Here is a 19,910-nt window from a genome sequence, read left to right on the forward strand (position 1 = left end):
TGGATAAACCAAACAATTACTATAAAGTCTATGAGTATTTTATTTCCTCTCACAGCACTTCAGGTTTGATGTTGTGGGACCTACAACTTACCTAACTAGCAGATCATGTTGTCCATCTTGACTTCTCATTAGGCTACTATTTATATTGAACAGCTGATAGTTTACGGTGGACTCCTTGCTGGAAGTTATCAAATCCATTGACTTAATTTTTACAACTTGTAGTTAATCCAGTAATAAAATTGCTTGCCTTTCATACTGCTTCTTAGCATGTTTGTTTTGAACAGAAAATGAATCCTCATACCCTGGAACAAAAATTTGTTTTCTGACCATTGGAAAAAATATCAAAATGCTAATTTTATAATTAGGATATTTTGTCACTCTGTCTCCCTTTTAGATGCTCCTTGCTCAGAGTTGCAGGGCATGCTGTCTGGGCTTCTCCCTGACTCCCAGATCTCTGCGTCCTCCATGAGGGACATCCACGGCTCGATGGGGGCGGCTAGACTTGTCGCCAGCCGTTCGGGTTGGTTTCCTAACCCGACACAACCTATAGCTGGCGAGGAGTGGCTACAGGTTTGTGACTTTATCCTTAGAGACCAACATGGCCTACGTTTATTACCAGAGTAAGATGTTTTTGCATACTATTCTCTGATTCAATCCACAGTTTTGCTCCCCAATATGTCAGCTGACATTATGCTGGGAAGCTAATTTATAAAATATCTTTCTAAATAAAATCCCTTTTAGGTGAATTCTGACATGTAGTTTAACTTGCAGCTTTGTAACCTTAGGTTTACTCACAAAAATTTGAGAATGTACATTACCAAACATGGGCATATCCTGTGAATGTGACAAATTTCAACATACTGTCTAATTTTCATGTTAGTAGGCTGTGGTAACAACATTTAAAAAAACAGGATATAGTGGTAATTACTTCAGTGTTCCATCGGGTATTGTTTCAGATGAGCATATATAATATATGAGTTTGGTGAGGTGGATAACAAACTGTTCTATTATTCATAAATATGTACCTGATAATGCAGCTTTTCCAAATGCTACACATCTATGTGACACTTAACAGGCCCTTCTGGTTAATGAAATCATCAAAACTCAATAAGCTAGGCTCATCAAAGATGATACAATTATTACATTATTGTTCAAAGATTTTATAGCTTAAGTTGTCTTTCATTGTTTTGTTGTTCTTTCATTTTATGAGAAACCAAGTAGTAATGTTATAATCAAATATTTGGCTGTAGATGCATTTTAGAAGCATTTTGAAGATGAAATTAAAAGGTTTTCACTCACATTAATAGTGTAATGTTATATAATATCTACCTATGTTTAAAAGTTTAAAGAACCATTTTATTTAGATGGGGGGGTTGTTTTATGTAATTAAAATATCAGTCCTGAATTAGCTTTAAATCATGATGCTTCTTGGATGTTTTATGAACAAATCAGGGTGTAGTCCACATACATTTTTACATTAAAACTTGAGTATACATCTAGTGAATCAATGACATAGTGTTCACAAGAAGCAGCCAAGTGTTAAATCCTGTTGTCCCTGAGTGATTAATCTAACAAATATGGATAATAGTAAATCTCTTGGAACAAGCATCTTTTTCTGCTTCTACCGGGGGTCTTTTTTGGCTGTTCTGACATTGTTACTTTTATCATGGCCACATTTCTTAGCTGAACTTATAACAGAGAAGGGGTTAATGAGTGGCCAGTTGCAATAAATAAAATGATCTCTGATGTGCAAAGCCTTTTCCAGCTAAGTGATAATGTCTATATGCACCTTTTTTGTGTTTTAACTGGGACACTAGCATTCAAAGTAGAGCTTTGAGAAAGTTTGCAAAAAAATTAAATTAAGTCCCAAACTGAGGAGCCCAGAGCTCCATTCACACCTAGGAGAGAGGCATTTTATTGTGTTTTTGCTGTGTTGCAGGTGGATCTAGGTGTGCCCAAGATGGTCCGAGGCATAATAACTCAGGGTGCAAGAGGGTTGGAGGGCAGCTCGAGTGCTGACAACAGAGCTTTTGTGAGGAAGTACAAACTAGCACACAGCTTGAATGGCAAAGACTGGAGCTACATCATTGACAGCAAATCGGGGTTTGCTAAGGTAGATAAAAATAAGCATTATCTTGCACTGATGCAAAATCTCCAAATAAATGATCTTTCCTCTGCAATCACTTTCTCAACACTTACTTTAAATCTACAGATTATCTTCTTCTTTCTTGCCTTCACTTTCTCAGTATTGTTGTTTTCCAGCAAAATCACAGTTTTACTCCAGCATCACCCCCGAAAATAATTGCATTTAATCACCTCAGCCCTCTTGCTTCTATCTCTGCCTCTATCCTTTTTTTCCTTCACTCTTTCTGTCTCTCATTCACTTGTTCGCTCATCCCCTATTTGCCTCTCATGGGTGTTAATTAAAAATGTCTTTTCTGCATCACTACTCAACACTGCTGGCAGTCTATTGCACCGTGAGACAGGGCTCTTCATTCTCCTTTCTGAGACTGTCTTAAAATGCTTTAATAGCACTACTGAGTGCCAGGATTTTCTACTGATGTTAAAAATCCTGTTCTCTCTCATCTGCCTGTCTTTTTAAATTAGCATCCTGGGAAAATCATCAGAGTTTTTTTTTTTTTATTTAGTTTAAAAATCTTAAAGACAGAATACACAGCTTAATCCATGAAACCAACAGTAGTCTTGTCTAGTCTTGTCTAGCTCTAGGTTTGTAATAAATCCTCTTTTTTCCCTTTTCTTTTCCTTTGCCAGAGGCTTCTGCTGCCTCAAAGAGTATTTGAAAATCAAAAGCAACACACTTGTTATTTTTTTTGACACATGTCACACTGAGAAAAGAAACAATGCTGATTAGCTGTGCTGCATGACTTCAGACAGGCTTACTGTTTCTTTGTCAGTGAGACTTAAATAGGAGATAGTAATTTACTTCCATCTATTTGACTTTTTTTCAAAACTCAGGCTTAGTGTCAGTATTGCCCAAAATTGGCATAATAACATACACAATCTGATTTAACACTTATTAAAATCTTCTTTGGTCTAAACTTTTCTAATCTTTAGTCTAAAAATGAAATGATTTTTCCATCTGTTCACTCAGATTTTTGAAGGGAACAGTCACTATGATACCCCAGAAGTGCGGAGGTTTGATGAGATTGTCACCCAGCACATCAGAGTTTTCCCAGAGCGATGGTCACCTGCTGGGATCGGCATGAGGATGGAGGTTCTCGGCTGTGACCTGCCTGGTAAGAGTGCACACTTGAAAGCAGAGCATGATTTACAACCTTGGATTGTTTAGGGGCAGGGCTCTCAACCTGCAGTCGTCAATGACCAGTTTCCTGCAACTTTTAGATGGGTTCACGGTACAACCCACCAAAATCCAATGGCTGATAGGCTTCTCAGTATGCCTTAAAGTCAACAAAGTCCTGCTAATGACCTAATTAATTAATTAAGGTGTGCTAAACCAGAGGTTCATCTAAAACCTTCAGAACACCTCCCCTCAGAAACTGGACTTTGAGATCTCTGGTTTAGGGTCTGGTTGGAGTTCAGAATTAGCACCTTTCAGCTTCCAGGTCTGTAGGACATATTTAAAATTCTCCAAACAGCAGAAATATATATTTTTAACAATGTCCCATATTTAATCTACCATTTGCAGGTAGGCAAGGTCACAAAAAAGAACACATATTCAGGATATCCAGGAGCCTGTATATGGGAAAGACAGATCCAGTTTGTTTCTTGTTGCTACAACAAAATATTACTTTAAACTTTTATTAGAAAGAAACCTTTTGTCTCAGAAAAAAGATCTCCATAATTCAAATGAGCATTGTAAGACTTTATTCTTTGGTTTAAAGCCATAATTGGGAAAGCTACGGTTTTTTTTTACCAAGTTTCTGATTAAAGAGCCATTGGTTTTCTGTCAGATTTGTCAATGAGTGCAAATAAGGTTAAGCCTAAATTATTTGTACTTGTTGCGGATTTAGGTTTTAACGCTATCTTCTAACATTACCAATTCAATTCAGTTTATTTATATTGCGCCAATTCACAACACATGTCGTCTCAAGGCACTTCATAAAAGTCAGGTACATACATTCCAATTAATCCTAACCATTGAACAGTGCAGTCAGATTCAATTATTTATTCAAATTGGATAAAAAATTTTCTATCTAAGGAAACCCAGCAGATTGCATCGAGTCAGAGACTTGTAGCAGTCTCTCCTTCTGGATGAGCATGTAGAGACAGTGGACAGTCACTGGTGTTGACTTTGCAGCAATCCCTCATACTGAGCATGCATGTAGCGACAGTGGAGAGGAAAAACTCCCTTTTAACAGGAAGAATCCTCCAGCAGAACCAGACTCAGTGTGAGCGGCCATCTGCCACGACCGACTGGGGGTTTGAGAGAACAGAGCAGAGACACAAAAAGAACAAAGAAGCACTGATCCAGGAGTACTTTCTATGGGAAGGAAAAGTAAATGTTAATGGATGTAGCTCCTTTAGTCGTTTCACCTAGAAAGAATGAACAGATAAACTGAGTCAGTTTTCAAGGTTAGACTCTGAAAGAGCACATAGAGTTAGTTACAGTAAAAGCTCAGTCAGTAGCTATATCTAGGAGAGAGAAAGGGTTAAACACTGAAAGACAGGGCTATGTGGGTCATCGGTAGAGGGTGAGCATTAAGTTGTTGCCAGCAGAAGCTTGGACGATGCCCCTCTCCAGAAAGGTGTCACAAGTAGACACAGAGTCAGGCCAGGTGTAGCTTCTAGGAAGAGAAAAGAGGGAGAACATAAAGTTAAAAACTGAAATAACCGCAAATAATGCACAATTGGAGAGTAGTGTGAGAATGTAGCAAAGAGGGTGAAAGTGGTCATTATGTCCTCCAGCAGCCTAAGCCTATAGAAGCATAACTAAAGAGATAGCTCAGGATAACCTAAGCTACTCTAAATATAAGCTTCATCAAAAAGGAAAGTTTTAAGCCTAGCCTTAAAATTAGATAGTTAGTCCATCTAGAGCCCACTGATGGCCATTGTTATACTAAAAACTGCAACGATTAGGATACCTCTCTCTGTCCGATTGACCATAACCATTGGAAAAGAGAAGGGGTCATACAGGTAGCAGAAATGGAGGGTGTGTTTGCACCTCAACCATAACTGAGCCGGTTTAGGTTAAACCTGACTCCCCCTTACTCCATCCAACAGGGAGGGAAGAAGATGGAGGTAAAAAATAAGGAAGATAGCTCAGGATAACCTAAGCCACTCTAACTATAAGCTTTATCAATAAGGAAAGTTTTAAGCCTAGCCTTAAAAGTAGACAGGGTGTCTGCCTCACGGACTAAAACTGGGAGCTGGTTCCACAGGAGAGGAGCCTGATAACTAAAAAATCTGCATCCCATTCTATTTCTAGAATGGGCTAAATAATTAAGGGCTTTATATGTGAGAAGGAGAATTTTAAATTCTATTCTGGATTTAACAGGGAGCCAATGAAGGGAAGATAAAATAGGAGAAATATGATCTCTCTTTTTAATTTTCATCAGAACTCTTGCTGCAGCATTTTGAATCAGCTGAAGGCTTTTAACTGCATTTTGTGGACATCCTGATAGTAAAGAATTACAATAGTCCAGCCTTGAAGTAACAAATACGTGGACTAGTTTTTCAGCGTCACTCCTGGACAGGATATTTCTAATTTTGGCAATGTTCCGGAGATGAAAGAAGGAAATCCTAGAAACCTGTTTAATATGGGATTTAAATGACATGTCCTGGTCAAAAATAACACCAAGATTTTTTACTTTATTATCGGAGGTCAATTTAATGCCATTCAGGTTAAGTGATTGCCTAAGCAGTTTCTTTTTTAAAGACTCCGGTCCAAAGACGACAACTTCTGTCTTGTCTGAATTTAGAAGCAGAAAATTTAAAGTCATCCAAGTTTTTATATCTTCAAGACATGCTTGTAGTCTAACTAACTGGTTGGGCTCATCAGGATTTATGGAGAAGTAAAGCTGAGTATCATCAGCGTAACAGTGAAAATTTATCCTATGCTGCCTGATAATTTTACCTATTGGAAGCATTTATATAGTAAAGAGAATTGGCCCAAGTACTGAACCCTGTGGTACTTCACAATTAACCCTGGAGTTTAAAGATGATTTATCATTCACGTGAACAAACTGGAATCTGTCAGACAGATAAGATTTAAACCAGCCTAGCGCTGTTGCCCTGATCCCTACAACATATTCCAGCGTTTTTAAGAGAATATTGTGATCGACTGTTTCAAATGCAGCACTGAGATCTAACAGAACCAGAACAGACACAAGTCCAGTATCTGAGGCCATAAGAATATCATTAGTGACTTTCAGCAGAGCTGTTTCAGTGCTATGATGAGCTCTGAAACCTGACTGAGACTCTTCAAACAGGTCATTGCTGTATAAATGCTGAACACATTTGATTAGCAACAATTTTCTCAAGAATTTTAGATAAGAATGGAAGATTGGATATAGGTCTGTAATTTTTCAAGTCATCTCGATCAAACGAAGGTTTTTTAAGCAAAGGTTTAATTACAGCTACCTTAAAAGCCTGTGGTACATATCCATTTACTAAGGATAGGTTAATCATACCTAAAATGGGGCTGGTAATCAGAGGGAACACTTCCTTAAATAATTTGGTTGGGATTGGGAATGTTAAAATCCCCCACTATAATAACCTTATCTGTATTTAACACTAAATCAGATAAAAGGTCTGAAAACTGATCTAAAAATTGAGAGTAAGGGCCAATAAGAATAATTAGATCCTTTGTACCTGTTAGTTACTTTATTCTTAATATCATGCTGTGTGTATATCATAATTTTTAATCTTAATTAACGAGTAAGATTTAAGAAACCTCAATAAAAGAACAGCAAACATTATTTAAACCTTTTATTTTCATTTCCCATGGTGTTAATTGTTGTATGTGTAACTTTGTGGCAGAAAGTCATTTGTGTAGGTCTCTGTCCCCATGCATCCTGTATATATATTAGAGGTTAAAGTTAATATTCGTGCTCCATTGGAGGCTTTGAAACATGTCTGGGCAGGGATTAAAATGTCTAGGTCAGAGGACTTTTACTCATAGTGGGCAGCTGTGTAATACATTGTACTCACAGCCCATTTGGTTAGTAACAGGTTTCTAGAGTGTAGCAATGGATTAGGTGCAGTATAGTTGCTGAGCAATGTTATTCCGCCCATAATCAGGTCTGTTAAAACCAAATATCAGGATTTTTCTTACTTATCTTGAGATATTGTTCTACTTTAGGATTAGTGTGAAAGGAGAGGTAATTTAGCACAGTGATGAATGTGTGCCATCAATCTACATGTTACTTTACTGAGCTCAGAAAGTACAATTTATTACAATGTGCCATTGCTGTATGGACCACTTTAGCTGTGGCAAGCAATTCTTTTCCCTGCTGTGCAATCATTTAAAAAAATAAAGCAAGCCATTGTGCCAATTCTCCTACATTTCTGGCCTAGCTTGCACAATATCAATGCACTACATAAATTCCTCAGCAAATGAACCAGAGACAATGGATAGCTTGTCAGTAAATTTGTAACATCTTTTCGTCGTAATGTCCTGTGCTGTTTCATAAAATAATCAGAGCTCAACTTGTGCTTCACTTCCACTCCAAAAATCCTGCTGTTATGGCCCGCCTCCTGCTTTTGGTACCATCTAATCCTGTGACTTTAGGGGCATGTGACAGGTGAAGACATGAAGAGGAAACGACACATACCTGCTCCCAGTGGAAATGAATGGGGCTGTTGGCTACAGCTGATGGATTTAGTTGTTTTTCTGCACTTGTGTGTGCATGCGGGGTGAGAAAAGGAGCCCAAAGGGAGCAATATATCCCAGATGTGTCAGACCCAACCAGGCTGTTTATGATGGGGACACTGGAAAAACAGCAGTATACTCTGTTTTTTTTTTTCTAAGATAATACAGTACTGGTCACATTTATTGGCACCCCTGATAAGGGTGTGTAAAAAGCTTCAAAACAAATACACATTTTATTGCAACAGCATAATTTCACACCAACAACTTTAGAAAAACCCAACTTTTAATTTGAGTACATTTGTTCAGTGGGAAAATTTACATTAAAATAATTGTTTATAAAATCACTAGTGGCACAATTACTGGAACCACTGTTGTTAATTCTTAGTATAGAATACTTTCCTAGCCCTTCTTCTCCGATAACGTCTCATAATGTTGGAGCATGCAGAGAGGGGCATCTTTGACCACTCCTCTTTGCAAAATCTCCTGGATCCTCTCCTATTTGTTCTTCTCTTCAGCTCACCTAAAAGGTTTTCTGTGGGATGGTCTGGGGACTGAATGACCAGGAAAGGGGTTGTTTTGTGTGCCATTTCTGCGTTGATTTTGCTGTATGTGTTGCATCAATATCCATCTGCGTGTGTGTAGATTTTCAGCTTTTGCTTGAAAATCCACACACAATAAAAATGCCCCTAATGCATATGGAAGACAAGAACAGGCCCCCAACATCACAGGTCCTTTAACATACATAACAGCAGGAACAAGGTACTTTTGCACATGTGTGTCCTTTGTATAAAACCAAACCCACCTGGACTCTATTGCCAAGAAAAGCAAAACCAGTGAGTGAAAAGCCTAAAACTATTAACATTTTTTTCTGCTATTATTGAGGAAAGAATTGTAGTTCTTTTATAATTATATGCAATTAAAACCATTCCACTCTGCATTTAACTATTATAGTTGTTGCTGTTTTACTCAACACTAATTTACACTTATTTCTAAAGAATAAATTGAGAATAATTTGCAAAAACAAAAGAAAGCACACATTAAACAATAATGAAAAAAGGACAAATGTTATGCCATTACACAAATGCAAGCAGTCAAAATAACTTTATTTTGTCCATATGCCTTGTGTGTGATTGCATCTAAAGCAAATCACAAACAATCAGCTGCCATTGTTGTAAAGATCAACATCATGGCTGCAGTGATTGTCTGCTGGTCTGGTTGTCTGTGTCTGCTTGCCAGATGTTCATCCTCCAGATGTAATCTGTGCATTAGACATGATAACAGTTCATTCCCACTTCACTTGAACACTATAACAACTGCTCCTGCTACCAACCGATAAATAAAACCACACAGTGAGATAAGTCTACATCTTAACTTCAACTTTTATCATCTGTTTTTGATTATGTAAAAAAATAAAAACATTACTTATGAAGTCACAATCATTTTTCTAGAGCTATAAATGACAAAAATAACCTATTTTCTCCATTTGGATTTATTATGTTTTAGAAGAAAATATGAAATATTTAGTGTTGCGTTATCCTCAGTCCACTGAGCGCAGCTGTTTACACAAAAGCACCAGCTTGCAAGAAATGCAGACATTCGACTCTAGTGGGCTTCTCCTATAAATTCACACACAGACGGGGCTACCGACTGGAAGAGATATGCAGAGTTCAACAAGAGAAGGACCACATTTGACCTCTATGCTTTTTTTTATACAGCACAGGTCAGACGTTTACATACACTTACAAAGAACATTAAAGTCATGTATTTCATGCTTCTACTGAAGCATATGAAATATTCTTTTTTTTTTTTTTTAGAAAAAATTTTTTTTTTTTCTAAATTAAAACTACTTTACAAAAAACACACAGGCTTAGGTATACAGTAATTTTTAATAAAATAAAATATTGCTAAAATGTTCATTAATTTCAGTAACAAGTGAAACACATTGTATAAATTAATTACACAAAGACTTGTTTTTAAGCCTTTATTTCTGTTATGATGATTTCTTGCTTACAGCTGATGAAAACACAATCGGACTAATAAAAAAACCTTTTTGACACAGAAATTTGGGCTTAATGAAAGCTATTTTTAATAACCGCTTAAAGGTTATTTTCAAAAGGTACCTTTAATCTGACAAAAGAGCCTCATCAACGCAAATATTCTAATTTATTAAATATGACTGTATATTGCAATTTCAAGGTAAAAGCCACACCTCAACATCACTCGTTAAATCCATCAACAGCATAATTCAGCCAAAATATTTGACCACTCTTCTTGGCAGAACTGGTAAAGTTTATCTAAACTGGTAGGATTCCTGCAATGTGCCTGGCTTTGTAAGCATATTCTACAAATTTTCCATAGGGTTGAGGCCACTGCATATGGTTCATGTCAACCAGTTTTGATGTGTATTTGGTATTATTTCTTATTGGGATGCCAAACTGTATTGAACTTTCAAGTATCTGGTGCAAAATCTTTGGGAAAAAGCTCAAGCCTGCCATGAACTGGAAACTACTGGAAAACCAGTGTCACTGCCGACAGTAAAACCAGTTGAACTAATAGACTGCAGATCCAGAAACAAAACCCTGCTCTAAAACTGACAGTTTCAAACTTAACTGAAAATTTGTGGTAGTCCACGTGGTTAGGCAAAATGCATTTCTGGAGAAATATTTTAGGACCACGTACATAAACGTTTGACTTCAAATCTTTTCACTGTGAAATGATATTAAAATTATTGCATTTTTTTTTATTGCCGTTTTTTTAAATACACAAATGCAGTTCACTTTTTGGGGAAAGAAAAGGGATTCTGAAAAATTCCCAATCCTGGTTAATGTTTAAGACTCTTCATTGTAACAAATGTGAAGAAATCATAGATAAGTTTGCTTCCAGTTTGACTTAGGCCCAGGTAAAATCAATTTATTCTTCCAAATTACTGATCTACTCCAAAAACAAGCATAGTTACTCATGTTGTTTACTTTATTTACTATTCAGATATACAGGCAAAGAAATAGCTTTTCCATTACCACCCTTATATTGTTTTCATTTTCTCCAATCAAGTGAACTGACCTAACAATTTCCTCACACAAGGGAGACAATCCCAGTTCCAAAAATCCAATACAAACAAAGAACAGATTCATAGGTTCTTCAGGGACACACAATAAAATGTAGTTTGCATCTCATTATTGTACAAAAACCTTCAGTGCAAACACAGAAACAAAAGCCAAAAGATTACTGCTCATTTCCAATCATCCACGCTAGCTACGGAGGCAACGTGTAATTTAGGTGCTGTAACCTCAACTATCGGCTGTGAACCGAAAGCTCACGAGCTGCCAGTTCCCATCACGTTTTTAAAAGAGTGAGCTATCAGAACATCTGCTGCACCCGCGTCTCTTTCACTCCACACCTAGCTGTTGGCAGCCATGCAGGGAGGCACAGATGTATACACAAATACACGCTCACACCTGTTTGGCATAAAGGTTTTAAAGCGTTTGCTCTTAGCTGTGTCAATACATGCTTCATTTCTCATCTCCATCAACAGCTACAGTGTTATTTGTGAAGTTATTGAGGAAACTAAATGAGAAACTGCAATAAATAGAGACAAAGAGTGAAAGCGCCTCGAGTCTTAGTAAAGCTAAGACTCGAGCTTTGTCTTTATTCAGCTGCTACTGGTGCTCCTGGAATCATGGAAAGTTTGGATGCTGCCAGCCCAATTCTGAGAAACTATGTGTTTTTTGCCTCTTTCGTCCAACAAAACCACAGTGGTGTGGCTAAAGTAGTTCTGCAGTTATGCAGCTATTAGTTTGCATGACTCAGGGCTGATGGCTTGTTTCTGATGACTTCCAAGTGAAAAATCCTAAAATAAAGCAGTGATGTGGTGATATGACGTTTCTATACATACAGCACCTTCCATAATTCTGGGCACCACTGGTAAATATGTTTAAAAAGACTTAAAGTAAATGTGCTTTCGATATGGTTGTGTAATCTCACATAACATCATTATACTATTTAGGTTTATTAGTGTCAAGTAAGTTTTAATTGGTTTTGCATGATTTCCTGTTTCCCTAAGATATAAAAATGGCATACCATAGGCTCTTCTCTCTTGGCTGCTATTTAAAATCGGAAATACAGGAGAACATGCCATTGAAGGAAGGTATATGTGTGGTGTTGATCTTCACATGTCAGGAAATGGCTACAGAAAATAGCTAATTGCTTAATCCTGACCGTATTTACAGCCAGAGCAATAATGAAAAGTTTAAAACAACTTGAACCTTGACAACATGAAACTGCACATAGACATGAACTTAAAGTTAGTTACTTCTGGAACTCACTTGGTATTTTCCGAACATTTAAATTTTACGTCCTGGAACTTTTGGTGAAACTTTCCCAGTTTCTGATTTATTCTGAAACTCACCATTTACTTTACTTCCTCAAGATACTTTCCCAAAACCTTTGGGATACTTTCTGGAACTTGGCAGATACTTTTCGGGACTTACATGCTACGTTCTGGGACATATCAGGTACATTTGTCTAACTTTATTAAACTTATTGGCTACTTTCCTTGGGTTTACAAGGAGCTGGATGATGTAGTGCTGCCAAAACAATAAAGCTCACTGTAAGAGAACTGCAGTAGAAATTGGCATCTTGGGGGGTCTCAGACTCTATAACAACTATTTATGATGCCTGAACTGCGGAGGGCGATGTATCTCGATGTACCTTGAAAAGTTCTTGAGCAAATTAGGAGAGAAAATAAAAGTTTTACTGTTTTTTTTTTTTTCAAAAGATTCACTGGATGATACTGAAAATAAACTAAATTTTTGAGGTGAAAGAATCAGCATGTTTATACTTTATGATTGAAAATGTGCGAAGGAAAAGCAAATATCTTTCCACGGACGTCCTGCTGATCGTTTGAGAACATTCTGGAGTTGTTCTGTTCTTCCAGGTTCCCAGCCAATCATATGACTCTTGCCAACTGTTAGTGTGTGTGTGGTGTGTGTGTGTGTGTGTGTGTGTGTGTGTGTGTGTGTGTGTGTGTGTGTGTGTCAGGTCCAGGTTTGCTGATTACTATCACATGTGAGCTGTGGCTCCAGTTCAGATAGTCTCATGTGATCGGTGGGATGTGCCCTCAGTTACACCCTTACTTCAGTCTCACTTACCAATAAAATTTAAAGCAAAGTTTCAGGAAAACCACAACAGGGGCAGGTTTAAAACAAAACAAATGGAATGTGTTATATAGATGAAAAACAGTGTAAGAAGAAACGCTGAATTGAACGATGAACTGTTCATGTACAGCATTGTGCAATGGTTTTTTTTTATCTTTCCAACATTTACTTTACATTTTACATTCAAATTGCCCCAATTTTTTGTAAGAGTCAGTAGTTTTAAGTTTTCTAATCTCTTTGAAGGTTTTTCTTTGTACTTTGGCTGCTTTTTCACTCATTGTGCTGTGTGTACTTAATAAAAAGGCATTCCATAGCGTATAAACTATGCTGCAAAGACCTGGTGCAGGTCCTGAGAAATGCATCATTCCTCAGTTGATCATCAATTCTATGCCCTTTATGTATTGTCATATTTACTATTTGTCAAAAATTCATTGAAAAAATTGGAACATAATGCGTTTTTGTGAAAGATTGTCTTTAACAAAGGGGAAAAAATCCAATTGAAAACCGGTTCTTTAAGTTTTCTGGTATGTTTTGACACATCTCTGGTTCGTCTCCTTGGTTTAGGAGATGTATTCCCGCAGATTTTACAGGTTTAAGTTTAGTGGCCTTACAAAGAAAACAAGATTTTTCCGTACATGCTCACTTACTACACATTAGAAATTCAAAGAGCAGCCAAAGTTCAGAGAAGATTTCTGAAAGACCTTCTGACAGTTTTTTTCAAAATCGTTTTCATAATTTTATGACAGTAATTGTATATAAGTGCATTTTAATTTTTATATATTTTTTCTGTCAACGTTCCATGTTTGGTTCTGACCCTAATTGGGGTACTTTACTACATAATATGATGCATTAAGACCATTGACCAAACCAAAATAACTATGTGGCCTCCTACTGGTAGATATTATTCATTGTAGTCATAGAACGCCATTTCCTTACAGCAGATTACGAGTAGAATATAGAAGTTGGTTTAAATCGTTTTATTAAAGCGGAAACCAAGACAACTTTTTTGCGATTCTGTTGTGTTCATTTATGACGTCACAGGGGAACCCCCGCACGTAAACTGACTGTGGCTACAATGGTCAGCAACAAAGACAGCTGCGAAGAATCTGGTATTTCTTTAGATATTTTTCAATCACTATCACAAAGAGACGCAGCAGAGTCAGGAGAAGAAAGTCAGCTTTCATCAGATGGCAGAGCACAAGTGCTGTGGCGTGCAGACGGCCATCTAATTCCACCAGAGTTTATTTTTGTCGGAGCACGGCCGGAGTCAATATGAAGCATACCGCACCACCAGGAAATATTTCCTATAGACGAACTAGATTTCGCTATATTAATAAATACACACATGCATATATATATATATATATATATACATACATACACACACGTGTAAATATTAGCAGTTGTTAACATTAGATCAAATAGATCAGTTACTGGGTTAACTAAGGTATTATAAACTGAGCAATGAAACATTAAATGCACCAAACTAAGCAACAAATATAGCTTCGCTGCACTCAGTGAACTCACCCATTGTAGAACAAAACACATGAAAATATCTGGATGCAGAAAACAAAAAATGAAGACGTTCAACTGGTTTAACTTCCACAGAATTAGTTGTTTTGGACTTGCTACCTCATTTATCACTGGCTTTTATCGCGCGTATGGTTCTTGGAGCTCCTCTGGGCAGCAGACTGGACCGGACCATAGCAAATACAGTGTAAATCCAGGGTTACAGTAAATATGGCACTGAGGGAAACAACCGGATGCGAAGTGAGTAGCATGGATCAGCAGCAGCAGACACAAAGGATGAGCCAAGATCTGAAGACACTACCTGGTGTGTCATTTTTTTTATCTGTATATTAGAATCTCTAGAAAACATTTATTTAAATATATTGTATGAGTGTGTAATTTATCTTATTTTCATCATAATAATAATTTCAGGTTATTACTGTTAATAATTGTTAATGATTTTTAAATATTAACAGTAACCGCCGATATAAAAATGTACTTTTGCAACAAGGAAGTGTTCTTCCCTGCTGAGCCTTGATCCGTTCAGCAGCAGCAGCAACAACCTTTTCTTTGGCGAGCTTTTCCCATCAGATGCTCTGAACAGCGTGGCTATGGACTCTGCTTCAACATTCTCCTTCATCTGTCAGATATCCTGACCTCTGACATCATTTATTTTGCGAATTAAGAGGTTTCTTGTTCGAAGCAGTTTGCTGAAAAGTCCTCGGATAACAACTGGCTGTGCTTGGTGGGACCAGCCCATCTGACCATTGTCAGTTTTCCAGCTCTGATCCAGGCAGCTCTGATCCTTTTCACTTCAGGAAAGTTGTGCAGACTAACGGCTGCTGTCGTAGTATTGCTGCGTCCACCGGCAATGCACCATTTCCCCATATTAACGCTGCTTTTAATGCAACTTGGCTTCTACCTGAACGATTTATCATTGACGCTCTCACAATGAATGATCGGAGACTTCCCCTTTGATGTCATTTCCGGGCGATTTTGGACGTGCAAAATTTAACATAGAAATATGCTTATTCTGTGTCAAAATTGTTTTTTATCACGTCTTTAATCCTGATATCATGTAAATTACTGCCCAATTCCTTCAATATTAAGATGCTTTCTTTCAATTTCTTCAGTTGTGGGAAAAGCGTGTCACAGGCACTTTAAGGAGCATTGAGGTGTTCTGACAAAAGACATGAATAAAGATCTCAAAGGAGGAGTTATTTTCCAATGTGAATCTTGGTAAAGGTAAACAGACTTCCATCTTTCTGCACTGAAAGAATACTCCCAGGTTAAAGTCCTGCAAGACTGCTGCCAGACCCTCATGGAGTAGATGTTCCAGTAGGTTCATTCCAGTAATTAAACAAACTATTTTTGCCTTAAAAAGCTGATAAAAAAATCCTGCTAGCACTAGATGCTGCAGCACTTTTTCAATAAGCCAAATCAAAAACATAGGAGTAAAAATAACCGCTGATTTAAGATCCGAATTGCAATGCAATATCCTAGTAGAGTGACAAAAGAAGTCCTGCTCCTGACATAGATTTGTCTTCCAGCAGTGACAAAGCAGCTTGTTTCAGGATGTTTTGATGCTGAGTGCATGAAATTTAAGCCAGCCAGAGAAAGATAAGCTTTTTGAATTTTTTACAACAATGATTAATTTACTTCAGGACAGTCCAGTAGATCCGTTGCTTCTCTTCCCCTCGTGTGATACCACACATGGAAGCACTTAGAGCTGGGCTAAGGTTCACTGTGGTTGACTCTGTTTATACATGTCTGTGTGCAAAAACGTTTTCCAAACTTTTCCAAAATAAATATTTCACTTTGAGTCGCCATGCCTTTACGGAATTTTCCAGATATCTTCCTATTTTTCCATTTATTTTCCATCCTTTTATGTAGCAATCCATGATTTTTTTAATATCTCATGAAAAATTTAACTCTAGGGCCCATCACATGTTTTGACAGGACTTTCCCTGATTTGGAGAGGAAATTATATAAATGAATCATGGAGAGCCTTTATACCTCACAATCGGGGTGTACTGTGAAGCAAGTTAAACAAAACTAAACCTTTTTTTGTGTAACCTGGCTAAACAAAGCCTATGATTTGATTTTGAGTGCCTTGTTGCTGAAAAGCGCTATATAAATAAACTTGACTTGACTTCACTTGACTTTATGGTGGTTATGAAGTTCATCTCCAGATTTCTGCCTACATATCTGTGCGTGCTTAAATTAAAAACGCACTTCACAAGTCATTTGGTATTATTACCACTCAAGAGACACATGGCATGCGCAAATAAAGTAAAAAGGAAAAAACACAGAAAGAAACGGATACCTTTCTAATAATAAGAGCTCAGACTCAACAGAACTGAATATAGCCTGAAAAGTGAAAGGAAATGTTTGTCAGTCTGAACAAGCTGATTTTATGTGTGATGAGCTGATTTAGGATGTTTTTAATTACAGCTTGCCCGACCTGCATGTAAGTGGAGTGGAGCCGGGCTGAATGGAGCCAGTGGAAAAGGGGCATATGCTGACGACAGACTGATGGTTGTCCATAGGTTTCAAGAAGAGAGTTTCAATATATTTTCAGAATTTTCTATTCATTTGGGAGACATCAAGAGTTGCCAAGCGATGTTATTCTTGATCAACAGGTTCAAATGTAAAATGACCTCTGATCTCTTAGAAAAAACATTTAAACCTTTAGTGGACTGGAAAATACCACCCAGATATCTCTGACTTAAAAAATTGAGAACCCATTTAAAGTTTTTTAAAGGAGCATATCCTTAATATTTAGGTCATTTTACTAGGTATGAGAAACATGTTTAAATGCTTTTTTTCCCCCTTACTCTGAATGAACTTTTGATAATGACAATAAGAGGACACCCTGGGACTGACAACTCACTGCTTTTTGCTAACTTAAGCTAATTTCTTTGTAGCTTTGATGGTGTTCTTAGCCATTCGTTGCCAGAAGCCTCATTTTTTATCAACTCTCATCTCCTGACACTTAAGGCTACAATTACAATCAGAGACTGTGTGAGCTAATGAGCAATTCACTGCCAGTAGTTTCCTAACATAAACAGCATCCTCACTTTTAGCATCTCAGCTGTCAAGCTCATGGTTTTCGCCTTTAGCCATACTTAAAGCTTCATTATTGCTGCCTTTTGAACCACTGTCTCATACTTATTAATGGGTCAGATAAAGAAACTGTGCTTGCAACCAAACATAGCATCTTTGGGTCCAGTGTAGCTTTAGTTTCTCATTGGTTTCTTGCTTTACAATAAGATACTTAGGTAATTTGCCTTTAAAAAGATGCCCTGTAAAGAACTCATTTTCTCAACCACTCATCCACCAAAGCAGGAGTCATGATTATGTCTGGCACTTCAAGTTACACATGAGTCAAACCTAGTTTTTAGAAGCAGTTGTCTGATTTGACATTCACACAACCACCATGATTTTCATCCACAAAAACACTCACGCTTTCCACCATCACTTCACCTTTAATGTCATACTTTAACACTTAACTGCTCTGCTCCCTGTAATGCCATTAATATAAATGTTCTCACTATTTTCCAAGTTTCCTGTCCATAAAAACTGATGTTCTGCCCTTGTGTGCTTTCAAATGTGGCTCAAACATTTAACTGCATATAAATTTAAAAGGTTTAAAAAGGTATACTGCTTTTTTTTAACAAAATTAATGCATACATTCTAAGTTAGTAGTTAAAGGTCTTAAGACCCGGAAAGGTCAGATTGTTGTCTGATGTTACACAGACATTTAAAACGTTAGGACTATTAAAGTCATATTTATTGCCCTCTTGTGGTAAAACTGCATAAAAACTCCCAAATTCAGATTTTATTGCAGCAGCGTTATCTGACACTAAAAAAGGAATGTCCAGCATTTTAATTCAAGTAAATCTTTTTACAGGAGTATAAGAAATCCAATGTTTTTTCCAAATCATTTGTGTCACATGTATTGGCACCCAGTTATTATTGATTGGTGCTACCCCATTTTTTCCAACAGGACAGCGCTTGGTCTTCTAAAAGGCCACCATACAGAGAGGAGGGATCTTTGACCATTTCTTTTGCCCAGTCTATTGAATCTTTCAGAATCCTGAGTTCTCTTTCAACATCTCTACTCTTTACCTCACCCCATACGTTTTCTTAAAGGATTTAGGTCTGGGGAACAAGATAGCCATGGAAGATGATTGATTTTGTGTCTGGGGGCCCATTTCTGTCATTTGGGTTAACATTGATTCTCAGAGTCCTCTCAGACAGCTCCTATCTTAGCCTATCAATTCCTCCCTAGGACTGCTAGCTAAACAGTGATTCTGTTCGCTGCTGAGAGCGACTGAGCTAGCAGAGCTGCCATTTTATCCCTGATGTCCTTAAACAGCTCTCTGGTCTTGGCCTTTCTGGAGAGGTTGGAGTTTGTTTGACTGAGTGTGTGGACAGGTGTCTTTTATACAGCTAATGAGTTCAAACAGGTGCAATTAATACAAGTAATGAGTGGAGAACAGGAGGCTTCTTAAAGAATAACAGGCCTGTATGGGGTGGGAATGTTACTGCTTGTTAGATGATCAAATACTTACAGGGGTTGGACAATGAAACTGAAACACCTGGTTTTAGACCACAATAATTTATTAGTATGGCGTAGGGCCTCCTTTTGCGGCCAATACAGCGTCAATTCATCTTGGGAATGACATATACAAGTCCTGCACAGTGGTCAGAGGGATTTTAAGCCATTTTTCTTGCAGGATAGTAGCCAGGTCACTACGTGATACTGGTGGAGGAAAACGTTTCCTGACTCGCTCCTCCAAAACACCCCAAAGTGGCTCAATAATATTTAGATCTGGTGACTGTGCAGGCCATGGGAGATGTTCAACTTCACTTTCATGTTCATCAAACCAATCTTTCACCAGTCTTGCTGTGTGTATTGGTGCATTGTCATCCTGATACACAGCACCGCCTTCAGGATACAATGTTTGAACCATTGGATGCACATGGTCCTCAAGAATGGTTCGGTAGTCCTTGGCAGTGACACGCCCATCTAGCACAAGTATTGGGCCAAGGGAATGCCATGACATGGCAGCCCAAACCATCACTGATCCACCCCCATGCTTCACTCTGGGCATGCAACAGCCTGGGTGATACGCTTCTTTGGGGCTTCTCCACACCGTAACTCTCCCAGATGTGGGGAAAACAGTAAATGTGGACTCATCAGAGAACAATACATGTTTCACATTGTCCACAGCCCAAGATTTGCGCTCCTTGCACCATTGAAACCGACGTTTGGCATTGGCATGAGTGACTAAAGGTTTGGTTATAGCAGCCTGGCCGTGTATATTGACCCTGTGGAGCTCCTGACGGACAGTTCTGGTGGAAACAGGAGAGTTGAGGTGCACATTTAATTCTGCCGTGATTTGGGCAGCCGTGGTTTTATGCTTTTTGGATACAATCCGTGTTAGCAC

General features: G+C 37.9%; 1 protein-coding gene across 4 annotated transcripts in view; it reads left to right on the forward strand.

Annotated features, from left to right (window-relative positions):
* Positions 1 to 19,910, forward strand: part of LOC124871265 (neuropilin-2-like) — a 137,165-nt gene that overhangs the window by 80,075 nt on the left and 37,180 nt on the right. For all 4 annotated transcript variants that reach the window (XM_047370442.1, XM_047370443.1, XM_047370440.1 and 1 more), the window contains exons 9-11: positions 395 to 570; positions 1,940 to 2,113; positions 3,113 to 3,257. In XM_047370442.1, coding sequence (XP_047226398.1) covers positions 395 to 570; positions 1,940 to 2,113; positions 3,113 to 3,257 — 495 coding nt within the window. The remainder of the gene's footprint in view (positions 1 to 394; positions 571 to 1,939; positions 2,114 to 3,112; positions 3,258 to 19,910) is intronic.

The sequence above is a fragment of the Girardinichthys multiradiatus genome, chromosome 7, assembly GCF_021462225.1.
Source record: "Girardinichthys multiradiatus isolate DD_20200921_A chromosome 7, DD_fGirMul_XY1, whole genome shotgun sequence".
Classification (NCBI taxonomy): Eukaryota; Metazoa; Chordata; class Actinopteri; order Cyprinodontiformes; family Goodeidae; genus Girardinichthys; species Girardinichthys multiradiatus.